At 42.5% G+C, this 15,426-nt stretch overlaps 3 protein-coding genes across 3 annotated transcripts; 2 read left to right on the forward strand and 1 right to left on the reverse strand.

Annotated features, from left to right (window-relative positions):
* Window positions 1-185: 185 nt before the first annotated feature.
* Tace (ADAM 17-like protease Tace) lies at window positions 186-5,274 on the forward strand. The gene is made up of 14 exons (XM_071780530.1): window positions 186-560; window positions 1,001-1,139; window positions 1,229-1,329; window positions 1,397-1,518; window positions 1,780-1,930; window positions 2,007-2,197; window positions 2,270-2,464; window positions 2,622-2,760; window positions 2,898-3,052; window positions 3,139-3,219; window positions 3,434-3,642; window positions 3,728-3,966; window positions 4,519-4,634; window positions 4,716-5,274. The coding sequence occupies exons 1-14, from the start codon at window positions 500-502 to the stop codon at window positions 5,022-5,024; spliced, it is 2,208 nt and encodes a 735-aa protein (XP_071636631.1). The 5' UTR covers window positions 186-499; the 3' UTR covers window positions 5,025-5,274.
* Window positions 5,275-6,219: 945 nt separating this feature from the next.
* Ilers (Isoleucyl-tRNA synthetase) lies at window positions 6,220-12,095 on the forward strand. The gene has a single exon (XM_071780512.1). It carries the CDS (start codon window positions 6,308-6,310, stop codon window positions 9,926-9,928), a length of 3,621 nt encoding a protein of 1,206 aa, XP_071636613.1. The 5' UTR covers window positions 6,220-6,307; the 3' UTR covers window positions 9,929-12,095.
* Window positions 10,570-14,568, reverse strand: LOC139814340 (transmembrane and ubiquitin-like domain-containing protein 1). Its single transcript, XM_071780548.1, has 4 exons — window positions 14,428-14,568; window positions 13,408-13,731; window positions 13,016-13,322; window positions 10,570-12,878 (listed from the first exon to the last, which is right to left on the reverse strand). The coding sequence occupies exons 2-4, from the start codon at window positions 13,712-13,714 to the stop codon at window positions 12,431-12,433; spliced, it is 1,062 nt and encodes a 353-aa protein (XP_071636649.1). The 5' UTR covers window positions 13,715-13,731; window positions 14,428-14,568; the 3' UTR covers window positions 10,570-12,430.
* Between the last annotated feature and the right edge of the window lie 858 nt (window positions 14,569-15,426).

The raw sequence follows: 15,426 nt of genomic DNA on the forward strand, positions 1-15,426 counted from the left end.
GAATCTAGTTGAAATAATTTTTTGCAATTTTTTATGCAAAATCAAGAGAAAATCGACAAAGAGATTGCGCTTTCTAAAATTCCAAAAATTTCTCGATCATTTTCAAAAGTGGAAGGCTTCATCTCGATGACTTTCGGAAATTGAGAGACTCGAGGGAGCTCGTTTTGCTCGCTCGCGTTGACCAATCGAAGACCGAGAGCAACCGAGAGTTTATGGTCGACGCGGAACATAACCTATCTGTATCCGTGTAGATCGTTATCATGACAAATGTAAATAGAGAGAAACCGATGTTTAGATAATCCGTCATAATCCAACTTTGCGCTTCCCACCCACGTTACTATGCCGTAAATCACTTTTTCAACCGATTGTGCCCGAAGTATTTACAGAATATTGTGACGCGACGTCGCGGATCGATGTCAATAATAAAGATCGCGGAGAGAAAACGAAGGGGGAAAAAACCGTGCTTTTATACCTGCTTCGTTAATTCTCTCCTTCAACAATGAAGAAGCGAAACGCTCTATTTGTCTACTGCTGTGCTTTTGTCACTCTCCAAAGTGTTTGTAAGTGGAACGTGTCTCGATTTATGCAACCTGTCACTTTTTAATTAGTCACGCTACAGGACTGATTCGCGATCAACGTGAAAGAAATTAACATCAAATCCTTCGTTTGAAGCTGAGAAAAAGAATTTATCTCTCTTTATCCAAAATTGAAAATAAATATCCTTTCTGGAGTAGAACTCGACGGACAGAACAGAAACCTTGGCTTCTTCTTTCTAGTTATGCCAGAAACTTGAACAAATCCTTCAAACTTGATCTCAGAATATTTAGTGTCTGTTTATTTTATTTTAACTAAAATGAACAATAGATCTGTTTCACTGTCTTACTGTTGGAATCTTAAGAAATTCAGCTTTATATGTTGTTTATTGTTATCGCGAATCACATACGCGCAACTTGTCAAATTATATCGGTGCAATTATCTAATATCAAAATTTGATTGACAGATGGCCTTCATAGAAGCTTGAGATATTACGAAACAATTCACAGTACTCACTTTCAACATAGGATCGTAAAGCGAGGCGTTCAACACAGTTATCATCCATATAATAAGATAAGCGAATTGGAATTCTATTCGCACGGGCGGTAAGATGTCCGATTGTTCCTCAAATTATATTAGACGTTTCTGCGTTTTAATGCCGTTCTCTTAATATCTCTCTTTTTTTTTACCGCAGCCATTTTCGACTAATTTTAACACCTAGAAGAGAAGTTATACATTCCAACTTTAAGGCGTACGAGGTCAACGCCGATGGAAAGGAGAAAACTGTACATTTAGGTAACGTTCAATTCGACGAAGCAGAAAAATTCAAAGATTTGTTATATTTCACAATGTCGTCCCGTAGATCATGATAATTTTTACCATGGCCGAGTGTTTGGAGAAATCGAGTCTCACGCTCAGATGCATATCGATGACGGTGTCGTGACAGGTAGTGTAACAATCTCGGATGAGACTTTTCATATTGAGGTAAGGATTGCTGAGCAAAATGTGTGCAACGGTAAAAATTTATGACACGACTCTTGCGAATTGACTGAGCGATACAACGAGAAATAACAAATTAATTAAAGCTGTTTAATAAAAGATTACATACCCAAAGTAATTTAGACAATTTTAGTAATGTCGAAAAAAAGAAAGTTTGCAACATAACTGTATTTCAGATAATTGTGAATCGTGTAATTTTTGGATACGGATTGTCTGTTATAATAAGGAAGTTAATTTGTATTTCAGCCATCCTGGAGGCATCTTTCTCATTTAGATAATCAAACGATGATTATTTATAAATCTTCCGACGTTAAACTCAGTTGGGAGCATTTCCAAGACGGACAGGGTCATACGCATGGAACGCCAAAGACCTGCGGTTACGTCAAGGAAGACTCAAGTATGATTCTATTAAAAATATGGATACAATATAATTTTATAAAGTATGTAATGTTTCTTGTGCTTTTTTGCCGCAGATTACACGTTAAACCATAATTCTGAGGAGGACGATACGGAAACGGATAACAGTAGCAGCAGAGTGAAGAGGCAAACGGAGACTTACGAATATACACCGACGAAAACGAGATGTCCGTTACTATTGGTCGCCGATTATCGATTTTACCAAGAAATGGGTGCCAGCAGTACAAAAACTACAATTAATTATCTGGTAAATGAGCGTAATGGTACACAATTATAGATACGTTGATTGATCTATAATCATAATAATATTAATTTACAGATAAGTTTGATCGATAGAGTACATAAGATTTACAATGACACTTTGTGGCAAGAACATCAAGAGGAGGACGGTTTTAAGGGAATGGGCTTTGTTATCAAAAAGATCGTTGTTCACAGCGAACCGACGCGGGTCAGAGGCGGTGAAACGCATTACAACATGGTTCGCGAGAAATGGGACGTCCGCACATTGCTCGAGGTCTTTATATGCAGCTTGTAAAGAGTATTGCTCTAAGAGCTTAAGTTCTTTAATTATTTATCAATTAATTTTAATATGATCAACTTTGTTAAATTAACGTTGTTGAACATGGTTGAAATTAAGTGTCGCCTCTCACGATGTTGTTGCGTTAATGCAGGTGTTCAGTCGGGAATATAGCCATAAGGATTTCTGCTTGGCTCACTTGTTTACCGATCTCAAGTTCGAGGGTGGTATTCTAGGATTGGCCTACGTAGGATCTCCTCGTAGAAATTCGGTGGGCGGTATCTGCACACCAGGTACACTAAAAAATCATTCTGCATTCTGTATTCTGTTTCGCGCACACATTACTCTAATATTTATATATTGACGAAGTACACAGTGATATTTGCATGGATATTGGATTTCTCAATAGAAAATTGATATCCTCTTGCAGAGTATTTCAAAAACGGATATACATTGTACCTGAATTCGGGTTTGAGCTCCAGCAGAAATCATTATGGACAAAGAGTGATTACAAGGGAAGCGGATTTAGTTACGGCACACGAATTCGGTCACAATTGGGGCTCCGAGCATGATCCAGATATCTCAGTAAGTTATGATTCAGTTATCGCTATATACAAGTTTTTTTTTTTAATTCCCGAGTCTAGAATTTAATTTTCTAACATCATTTGCAGGAGTGCAGCCCAAGTGCGAGCCAAGGTGGCTCTTACTTAATGTATACTTACAGCGTTAGTGGCTACGATGTAAACAATAAGGTAGAGTATATGCTTTATTCACGCGATAATTTCGATATGTAAATATGACGCATTAGATACTTTAACTTTTCTTAAATGAAGATATATTTGTAAGCGCAGAGAAAAATTTTTAATTTTTCTCTGCGCTTACATATTCTATCTCACGTGCCGTGTATATGTTTGTGTGAAAGTTTGTGCGCGTGCTTATACAGAATTTTCGTTTATTTTTCCATAGAGATTTTCTCCATGCAGCCTGAGATCCATCAGGAAGGTCCTGCAAGCCAAATCTGGACGTTGTTTCTCAGAGCCGGAGGAATCGTTCTGCGGTAATTTGAGAGTCGAGGGTGATGAAGAGTGCGACGCGGGTCTCTTAGGAACGGAAGACAATGACTCGTGTTGCGACAAAAATTGTAAGCTTCGAAGTAATCAAGGAGCAGTTTGCAGGTAAGTCACTTGGAATAGAATCGTACTATTGTGTTGCGACATTTGTACAAATGTTTAACGGCGTACGTTTTGTTTCTTTCGACAGCGACAAAAACTCTCCTTGCTGTCAGAGCTGCGCGTATATGCCTGCGGGCGTGAAATGCCGCGACGCGCAATACGCCACTTGCGAACAGGAGTCGCGTTGCACCGGAGCGTCCAGCGAATGCCCGAGATCCCCGCCCATGAAGGACGGCACCGGTTGTCTCGAACGTGGTCAATGCCGTCTAGGCAAATGCGTGCCGTACTGCGAGACCCAAAACTTACAAAGCTGCATGTGCGATACTAGTATGTATCTTATTTTAAGTACTGCATATCACATACAAGTATAAACGGGAATGTTTCATTATGTGCACATTAATCAGTATCATCTTTTCATATCAGAAAGGATGGAATTCTTGTTTTACAATTTATTTCTACGAACTTGGTATTTATTATTGGATAGCTTATTAATTGTGCAATTAATAGAACCGACTGCTATTCTTGAGATTTTATATAATTTATCCCGATTTAATTGAAATTGAAGATACTTTATATATTATTTTTAAGATTGAAGAAAGCCAAAAAATTCAAAAAATTGGGAATTTTTACAGTCGACTCATTCTACATCACACACACATATAAGGTGCTTTCCATTTACATCCAAACTCAGATAATTCTCACTTGTGACGTCGTTCTATCCTTTTTGGCAATTAATGAACAATAAAGACAGAATGACATCACAAGTGAGAATTATCTGAGTTTTGATGTAAATGGAAAGCAACTAATATTAACTTTGATTATGTTGAAAGGTACAGTGTATAATTATTAATATTACTACTTCACGAATTTTATTAATAGTTGCTGACGCGTGTAAGAGATGCTGCAGAATGAGTTTGAACGAAACGTGCTTCCCGATAGACCCGCAAGATATTTTACCCGACGGGACACCGTGCATTCAAGGTTTTTGCAACAAAGTAAGAGATAAATCATAGTAATAAATTTGATAAAAATAAGACCAATTTCTAGTGTCTAATATTAGACGCATATTCTTTTAGGGTGTGTGCGAGAAAACAATCCAAGACGTGGTGGAACGATTCTGGGACATCATCGAGGATATAAACATCAATAAAGTTATGCGCTTTCTGAAAGATAACGTAGTCGGTGCTGTGATAATCATCACCGCCATCATATGGATACCGGCGAGCTGCGTCATCAGTTACATCGATTACAGACGGGTAAAGGAGAGCGAAAAGAAGTGGCGGTGGAAACATACGGACGAGCTCATTCACCCGGACGAGCCGAGACAAGTGATTTACGTCGGCGGTCAGCGACAAAGAGCGCAACACGTCACGCATCAATCGTGAATTTAGATCACTCGCGTATTTCGATCATCTAGTCAGATTTATCTGAAGTGATATATGTTTATACATCTTCTCGGAATGACAAAAAAATATTGTAAATATCTCTTTTACTTTCTACGTTATACATACGTGTATATACCTTCTACATAATTTCTGTAAGATTTTGTAGTTGAGTGAAGGAACGGTACATTCCTGTAGTCCAAAGAAATTAATAGTTCGTACTTGAGAATTAGATATACGAAATTTTTCACTACTGTAATTGTTTTTTGATACCACGTATATAAGATATTTTCTAAGTCTTCTTTCTTCTTTAAAGTATTACTTATCTCTCTCTAAAGTTGACATTTGCCACTTAATTATTAAGATACAACTGCCACGTTACATTAATATATTACAGTATTTAAATCGGCGAATTAAAAATGACAAGATTTGCTTTATAACTCCAAGTATTGTACAATTTATTTTCTAACAGTATTTTAACATTTTAACGTACAATTGTAAAGATATGTAAAAACAGATATTAATCGTGTAACGACCTATAATGATATTTTAAAAAATCTAATGTGCGAATATTTAAATAAAAAAAATCGAGAGAAATGAAATGTCTTGGGGAAAAAAATTATTTTGAAATTCGCGCCGGAATTTTCCTGATATCGAGCAGTCGGCTGCTGAGTACAAAATATTTGAATTCGCAACCTACTTCAGTTTAGTTTACTTCTTATATAAAAATATGTTGCTGATAACTGACAATTTTTCGAAGATCCAAGTATTCTATACCATCTTTAATTCTTCTGTTCTGTCTATGTCACATTCCCACATTCAAATACATACATATTGCTAAATGTTTTCTTTAACATATACGTTGACTATCTGTTAAATAATGATTACGTTGAAATAAAGTGTACATACGTATGTCGATATTTTTGCATATCTGAGACGCGAGTCACGCGAGATCACGTCAAACATAACCTCGAGCTGAGGTTTAAGGTTAGCACGTGTTCGCGTCAGTCACGTGTAGCCGCGTTAGATAATTCGGGCGCGCTGATTGGCTCCCCGACACGCGCTTTCCGCTGTCCCGAGAACTTTCTCCTCCGACAGCCAATCCGCGGGGCAGAACACCTCGCGCGGCTAACCCGCAATGACCCGTTTACGCGTGCGCACGTGAGTTTCGTTCGATTCTCTTGCGACGCATCGTATTGAAGGTTACGTCAATCGTGGTCAATTGCGTCAGCTTCTCGTACGAGGCTACGAGAGTTCCAGCCGGTACGGAACGTCGTGCGCCAGAGATGCCCGCCGAGAAGCCCCGTCCCGGGAGGTCGAACCTCCCGGAGACCATCAACTTCGCGAGGGAGGAGGACGCGACGCTGGAAACGTGGAGAAAAGGGGACGTGTTTCAGGAAAGTATGCGCCTGTCGAAGAACCGGCCGAGGTACACGTTCTTCGACGGACCGCCATTCGCCACCGGGTTGCCGCACTACGGCCACATCCTCGCCGGCACCATAAAGGACATCGTGACGAGGTACGCGTACCAAAGTGGCTACCACGTGGAGCGGCGATTCGGCTGGGATTGCCACGGCCTCCCGGTGGAGAACGAGATCGACAAGAAGCTGGGCATCAAGGGGCCGGACGACGTCGCCAGGATGGGCATCGCCGCGTACAACCGGGAGTGCCGTAACATCGTGATGAGGTACGCCGAGGAGTGGCAGATGATCGTCGGCCGGATGGGACGGTGGATCGACTTCGACAACGACTACAAGACCATGTACCCGTGGTACATGGAGTCCATCTGGTGGGTGTTCAAGCAGCTGTACAACAAGGGCCTCGTTTACCAGGGTATCAAGGTGATGCCCTACTCCACCGCCTGCAACACGCCGCTGTCCAACTTCGAGGCGGGTCAGAATTACAAGGACGTGGTCGATCCGTCGGTCATCGTGGCCTTTCCCCTGCTGGACGAGCCCGGGGTGTCCCTGCTCGCCTGGACCACCACACCCTGGACGTTGCCCAGTAACATGACGCTGTGCGTCAATCCCACCTTCGAGTACGTGGAGGCGAGGAACGAGAAGACCGGCGACGTTTACATCATGTTGGAGGCCCAGTTGCACACCCTCAAGGGTTCTTACGTTATAATCAACAGGAGAAAGGGCGTAGACCTGAAAGGGAAGGCGTACGAACCACCGTTTCCATATTTCCTGCATTACAGAGAGAAAGGTGCTTTCAGGGTGCTGAACGACACTTACGTCACGGCGGAGACTGGAACCGGCATCGTCCATCAAGCCCCGTACTTCGGGGAGGACGATTTCCGATGCTGCCTGGAGGCCGGCATCATAAGCAAGGACCAGGAGGTCGTCTGCCCCGTGGACAGCTGCGGCTGCTTCACGGAGCCGGTTTGCGACTTCCTCGGCAAGTACGTCAAGGACGCGGACAAGGAGATAATCAAGTATCTGCAGTCCAAGAAGAAGCTGGTCGTCAGCGGTACGGTGAAGCACAGCTATCCGTTCTGCTGGCGCACCGACACGCCGCTCATCTACAAGGCCGTGCCCTCTTGGTTCCTCAAGGTGGAGGAGATCAAGGACAGGCTGCTGACGGCGAACAGCGAGACCTACTGGGTGCCGGACACCGTGAAGGAGAAGCGATTCGGCAACTGGCTGCGCGACGCGCGCGACTGGGCCATCAGCAGGAACCGCTACTGGGGCAATCCCATACCGCTGTGGATCTCCGAGGACAAGGAGGAGACCGTGTGCGTGGGCAGCATCGAGGAGCTGGAGAGATTGACGGGCGCGAAAGTGAGCGACATTCATCGCGAGAACATCGATCACCTGACGATCCCGTCGCGACGGCCCGGCCAGCCGCCGTTGCGTCGCGTGCCCGAGGTCTTCGACTGCTGGTTCGAGTCCGGCTCCATGCCGTACGCGCAGATGCACTTTCCTTTCAAGAACCGCGGGGACTTCGACAGGTACTTCCCGGCGGACTTCATCGCCGAGGGCATCGACCAGACGCGCGGCTGGTTCTACACGCTCCTCGTGATATCCACCGCGCTGTTCGGCAAGGCGCCGTACAAGAATCTCGTGGCCAACGGTCTGGTGCTCGCGTCCGACGGCCAGAAGATGTCGAAGCGCAAGAAGAATTATCCCGACCCGATGGAGGTGGTCAACAAGTACGGGGCGGACGCCCTGCGCCTCTATCTGATCAATTCACCGGTTGTGAGAGCTGAGAATCTGAAGTTCAAGGAGGAGGGCGTCCGGGACGTCATCAAGGACGTCTTTCTGCCGTGGTACAACGCGTTCCGTTTTCTCCTTCAGAACATCGAGCAGTACGAGGAGACGGGGGTCTGGTTTGTATTCGACGAGAAGCTAGATTCCTGTTCCAGCAATATAATGGACAAGTGGATCATATCCTTCACGCAGTCGCTGTTGGTCTTCCTGAAACGTGAGATGAAGGAGTACAGGCTGTACACCGTGGTGCCCTACCTGATAAAGTACATAGACAATCTCACAAATTGGTACGTGAGAATGAATAGAAAGCGTATCAAGGGCGAGGACGGCCCGAAGGATTGCAAGAACGCGTTGACGACTCTGTTCCTGGCGGTCTACACGATGGTGCAGACTTACGCGCCGTTCACGCCGTTCCTGACGGAATTCATGTTTCAACGATTATCCAAGTGGGTCCTGCCCTTGCCAGAGTCCGCAAATGGGGAGTCTTCTCCGAGTTCTAACGCTAAAGAGGAAGACGACTGGCAAGGTAGCGTGCACTACAAACTGATACCACCTCCGCGTGATTATCTGATCAACAAGGACATAGAGAAGGCTGTGTCGCACATGCAGTCGGTCATCCAGCTAGGCCGCATCGTACGGGACAGGAAGGTCATACCCACGAAGTATCCCTTGCCCGAAATCGTGGTGATCCATCGGGACGCCGAGGTACTGAAGGACATCGTTTCGCTGAAATCGTATATCCTCGAGGAGCTCAACGTCAAGAAGTTGACTGTCACCACCGACAAGCAGAAGTACGGCGTGACCTTAAGAGCGGAGCCGGACCACAAGACACTTGGCGCACGTTTGAAGGGTGAGTTCAAGCAGATAATCCAGGCAATTAAAGAGCTGTCCGACGAACAGCTGCAGAAGTTCATCGCCACGAGGGAGATCGTCGTGCAGGGCCACAAGCTCGAGGAGCAGGACCTGCGTTTGATGTTCAGCTTCACCGGTCCGACCGCCGAGCAGCTGTCGAAGCAGTACGACGCCCATAGCGAGGGCAACATCCTGATCCTCCTGGACGTCACGGCTGACGAGGCGATGCACAACGAGGGGATAGCGCGGGAGGTGATCAATCGGGTGCAGAAGCTGCGGAAGAAGGCACGGCTCGTACCCTCCGACGAGGCCGTCGCGTATTACGAGATCAAGGACGCGGGCAGCAACCTGGCCAGGGTGGTCGTCAGCCACAAGGAGTTCATCGAGAACGCGACCAAGACCCCGCAGAGAGACATGGCGGAGTTGCCGGCCGACGGCTACGTGATCCTCGAGGAGATGCAGAAGATCAAGGGGGTGGACATGAGGCTCGCGTTGGCCAGGACGCAGGCCGGTTGTGCGTCCAAACGGGACGACGGCGCGACGCCCGGACCGTCGGAATTGCAGCCCTCCGTGGGCTACGTCAACGTGACGCTCGTCAACATGCAACCGCGATACGGCTCGACCTCGAAAGGCAAGATTCTGTTGTACGACTCGCAGCTGGGGCCCATCACGTACAAACGTCTGAAACAGGAGATCGATCTGGTGTTCGGTATTTACGGCTGCTCGTACGATTTGTATCTTAACTCTAAGAAACTTACCAGAACGATGGACGATACGCCAGTGGAGGAAGACCTATTCAACAAACAGACGATAGAAGTATTGAGGTCAACGAGGTCAACATAGCGGTTATTTTTGCCTTTGGTTTTCGATGTGATGAAAAGCGACTTTCGCCGGCTCGCGATTTAATCAATGGGTTGAAAAAGGAGAGCGAGGACTTAAATCTCGCAAATCTGCATTATGTTCTTTTGAGGTTTCTCTTTTAGTTTCTAAAAAATACGTTCTACATTATTGCATCTGCAAGATCGAGCGAAAGACCTATATGGTGAATCTTATTTAATCTTCCTTCTTCCGTCAACAAAAGTATTTACTGTGAAGCACGTTAGAAAGCGTTATTTATGATTTAAGTTAACATTTCACAGCGTATTTATTTAATACACAACTTAAACGTGATTTAAAGTAAATTTATATTTTTTATGAGAATTTATATAAATTGGCTATTTTGTAAATTAAAAAATAAAAACAATTGTACAATTTGCAATTTTAATGTCAATTTTTTTTTCTAGTTTTATCATCGCATTCGATTTGTATCTTGTGCATCAACGCTCAAACATTGTAAAAAAAAAAATGACTCGTAACTACTGTAAGAAAGGAATAACAGATAATTTCATGAGATAAATATAAATCTGTCTTAAAATATCAGTATTCAAAAAGCTTTACATGTATATTTATCGCTAAGAAACAAGGAGAGCACTATGATAAAAAAGTATCAAATAAATAGACATTTATTGGCATTAATTAAAACAATCGTATATATATTATAACTATTAATTTAACTCTAACAAATTATATAGTACACTAGTCAGAGACTATAATATATTATTCCTCTATGTCACGCCCGTGTTATGCCATAAGCACTTTTGACGAAACTCACACCTGTATTTTCATGCTCCTTTCGGAATCTGACGTGAATATCCGTTTAGTAATCCAATTCTTTTTTTTTTTTTTTTTTATAGAAAAGATTGATTTTATTAATACACTATGCAATTGTTTCTCATGTACAAATAAGTATAACGTACGTAGATATTTTAGAGATCGCGGAGACAATTCCTTCTTATCAATACAAAATCCATTCAAATGAAGTCGCTTTATACTAATGGTAACTGCAATTCACGCATTATTAGGCATAATTGCCAACATTTCCATTACACATTGACTGCCATGTCATACGGCGTCATTAGCGCACGAATAACAGTCCTTTTTTCAATCATTTATATATAATGACAGAAGCCTCGTCGTTGAATAACAGTTTTACGGTTAAAAAAAAATGTTAGAAAAGAATGGCTTCGTAAGTTTTTTTTATGAAAGTGAATAATAATCACGAACGACGTGGCAGTCAACGCGTTAAAAACGCACATGAAATAATTTTTGTAAATTCGGCGAATCAAAACACATTTGAGTCACACACAGCACCAATATAATACACTAGAAAAACGAAGATAATAACTAAGTAATTACATGTAGAAAATATTTCTATAATCCTTTCACTTTACAATTTAGAGTTAGTCGTAGTGAAAATCGGGGAAATAAACTATTAATTTATTTTTTACTTCTTCATTGCACAGAAAGTTATCCTTTCAGAATTATATGTATCTTGTAAAGAAAACTGCACTTTCAGAGTAACTTATTTTATCGTATAGAATATATTTCCCAATTACCTTGTAATGAACACCACAAAGCAATATTTCTTGCGGAAAATATTTATATACGCGCAAGGTTCTCCAGTTTAAAAGAATTTAATGAGTAAAGGGAAAAGAATTAAAAATAATTACGCTTGAGCGAATACGAATTGTAATCGGTCTTTAATAATGTGTTTAACATTCACGAGTTATTTTCGGGGGATGTAGTATCACGTTCATTGTTCATATTATTGTTACTCTCTTCAGAGCGGGGTAAGAGTGTGTGAACAGCTAACACTTAATTGTTTATTATTTAAAAATTAGCATCTAAACGTAATTATTGACTTTTATTACTCACTAAATTATTTTAAATTTAACGGAGGGTACCCTGTATGCTTTATACAGATATATAATCTATAACATACGTATTATATATTATGTTTTAAATATACATGTGATATAGTATGTTAGACAGATCACCTGCTGTCGTAACCATAAAAAAAGTTCCCTTCGAATTTTCTGCAAAAAACGCCACGCTAGAATTTATGCAATAATTTAATGCGCCTCCTGTATGTAACGAGTTTAATTAAAATTCGAGAATATACCAATAGAAATATGCATTGCATGTTGCCATTACTCCGCAATTAGTGTTTTATACCTTCGAGATTAACACCAAGAAAGATGAAAATCACAAACTGTAGTGAACTCGGTATCACCACCGAGTAAACTTGTTCTCGAGAGCGTCACGTTGAAAGCAGATGCTCGACGACGAAGATTACCGTTTGATCGATTCCGTTAGCCTTGTAGTATACGTGGTACGTTAAAATGTATATTATACCGGTTTGTATTTAAGGTGCTTTTATAAAAATTGCAACCTAGTATAGTCTTAGTAGTCGTAATAGTCGTTGTCGTTGTCGTCGTCGTCGTCGTCATCATCATCGTCATCATATTATTCAACGTTCCGAATGTTATCCTGATCGGGAAAGAAGTTACTAAACAGAGAGACGGTGAAGATCGCGGTCAACGCGTAGAGCGCGAGCGTGGTCGTCGCGGTGAAGAGTTGAGCATAGTGATATCGCGAGTACCACGCCATACCTAGGAGGATCGTTAGAAGGCTTACTAGAAGCCGGCTCAAGTCCCACTCGTTGTGTATCGAATGCGTTATTCCCGCGCCGGTGGGCAGATCCGAGAACGACTGGGAATTGAAATAAATGGACGAGTTGTCCAGCGTGGACGACGGTACGGTGGCCGGTCGCGGCGTATGCACCCAACAGTGTACCACGCAATCGTTGAACAAGCCGCACTGCTCGAGGGTCTGAGTGTCGGGCTGCAATACCCGGCCATTGAACACTAATCGCACTGCCTTACGTGCTTCCAATTCTATTTGAAAGTGCCTCCTACGAGAAACGTAAAGATAAGTCATGATAATGAGATAAGATAACGAACATGAAATGAGAAATATTAAAAGATCAAATTTTTTTTTAGCGTAACAAAAATGTGCTCTATTGTCATATACGCTAAACCAGGGGATTACCTTTTAAAATCACCTAACATTTCTTTAAGACTTCCCGAGACTACTTTCTGGTCGTCGTTTATGAACTTCAATTTTATGGTGATTTCGTTGTTCACCGGTGAATTGCTGTCGTTTATTGACTCTTCCGGCGCATTTTCCGACGTACTACTAGCAGTTTGGTCTAACGTGTTGGGATCATCTGCCTTAGCAGTTCTTTGTAGCAGGGATCGATCAGCATTGCCGAACGAATCCATGGCTTCGATAAGTACTTCCTCCGTCGTCGTAGATTCCGGTGATCTCGGGACTTCTTGAAGCGATTCGCTCGTATCTAGTGTCATTAATTAAATCATCGATCAAAAGGATTTATTATGCAACACTTACGCAAAGGAGAGAGAAACGAAAAGAATATTTACCCACGGCAGCTGCATTCGGACAGCTGGACTGTGTACTATCGCTATTGTTTGATGATGTCTCCAGAGTTTCTTCTTCCGCCGTTTCTGAACTTTGCGGCCGACCAGCGTCTTGGACACTGAGATTATTCGTGTTCGCACGAGCTCTTCGTCTACGCGCTGGCGCCCGGTCGCGCAGTATAAGCACCGTACGTATCAGTGGTTGTTCCGCTATACTTGTCGAGCACCAAGCAAGCCATCCCACAAACAGTACGGACATGACGATGAAGAAATCTGTGACTTCATCGCCCACTCCCTCGATCAACGACATCTTATTTCCAATCGGATCTGTTACAATAACAATATGTGAATATTAGTAAAATTGTCTATGTGTTATTGTTCTAGTTAATATTGCATATTTCTGAAACTTGGTTCTTGAAACCAAACACTGACCAATATCAAGACTGTTTATAAATAAACAATTGCTTTTAACAATTGTTCATTTATTCTCTGTCGTTTATAATCTTGTGATAATAGATCTGTTCATGTTGCTTGCACTTTTTGCATTTAGAATCTTCGCTTTCTCTTTCTCCAACACTCAATGTATAATTCTCGTTTCAAGCGCATGAATTCTTGGGAATTTCAAACAACACGAACAAATCTATTTTGTTACGCATTTAACTTCGTTGGCACGAACAATTTTCTTCCAAGATACAAACTTATTTGCCAAAGTCACGTGTAAGAAAATTATCTTTTACATCATTACGATTTACGACATGTCAGAGAGATCGACCAAGCTTTAATAAATCTGTGTCCAGGCATTATTTCATATAGGATTACAATATTATTTATAAAATTGTCCCCATTACAATCAATTGTTATTAATTTTCCGACACTTTGGACCAAATGTAGTACCAAAATTAGACGCTGGTTCAACACGAAGCGTAACAATTATACGTCTCACGATGATGTCACGCGACGTTTGCCAATTATCTGGGGCAATTAACAGTCGGGAAGGCAGAAACGAAACAAATGTTAGCGTACACGGGACAGAAAGCAGCAGTGAAATCTGTCCTTCGCGAGGTTATCTCTCGTCCGAGGGCGAATCTGTCAACACGGGACTGCGAGGTGGACGCTGCTCTCCTTCGTCGGGGCCGAGGGGCGACGTCTCATGGCACACGTCGACGATCCTGAGAATTTCTGAGGAACGTCGTCACTCGGGATCCGCGTCCGTTTCACCTTCCTGCTTTTACCGACACCGACGAGTGAGCAGCCTCCTCGTCACGCACATAGCTCTCCCAGTTCCGTCAACGTGTTGTAACGCGGGACGCGATAACGGCCTGTAAACAGCGGGACGCTTACAATACGATCGACAAACAACTAAAGGTAGAGAGAATAAGGAAAAGGGCGCGCGAGAGGGAAAGAGAGACGCAAATAGTGGTTTATAGCTGTTTATAGTGAAACCCGCGACGTGTACATCAGTGTACATACATACTACATACATACGCACCTGAGCTAATTAATAATTAACGCGATCGTCTCTCTCGTTCTTTCTCCCGTGCACTCGCGCGGAGCAACTTCGATACTTCGATTGTTGTCGCAGTCCCACGTTTCGGGCGAACGTCGCGATCTAGAAAGAAAACGGGCTGTCGATTAATCGCGTGATTCGCGTGGCGGGAGAATTGGAACAGCCGCCCTTGACCTTTATCTCGCCGTTTATTTGTTTGCGGATAAACTTATCATTACTATTATTACCAGTTTTAAAAAAAGAAATCAAATTTGACGATTATAAGGAATGTTTAATGAATAATGTATATATGCATAAACAAAAAGTAATTTGAATTATATCTTAATGATCTTGGTGGATTTTGCACAAGATCTTGTTGATTTTTGAGCCTGTTTGCTATAAAATTGCGAGTTTTTTAAAATAAAATCTAATAGTTTTTCAATCTCCCAATTCGATGTGGCATTATGTACTCTACTCGTGATTTAATTCGATTGCGATGAGTTGCGTCGTCTTCCCACGTCATCAGAAGAATAAAT

This window comes from Temnothorax longispinosus, chromosome 6 (assembly GCF_030848805.1).
Source record: "Temnothorax longispinosus isolate EJ_2023e chromosome 6, Tlon_JGU_v1, whole genome shotgun sequence".
Taxonomy (NCBI): Eukaryota; Metazoa; Arthropoda; class Insecta; order Hymenoptera; family Formicidae; genus Temnothorax; species Temnothorax longispinosus.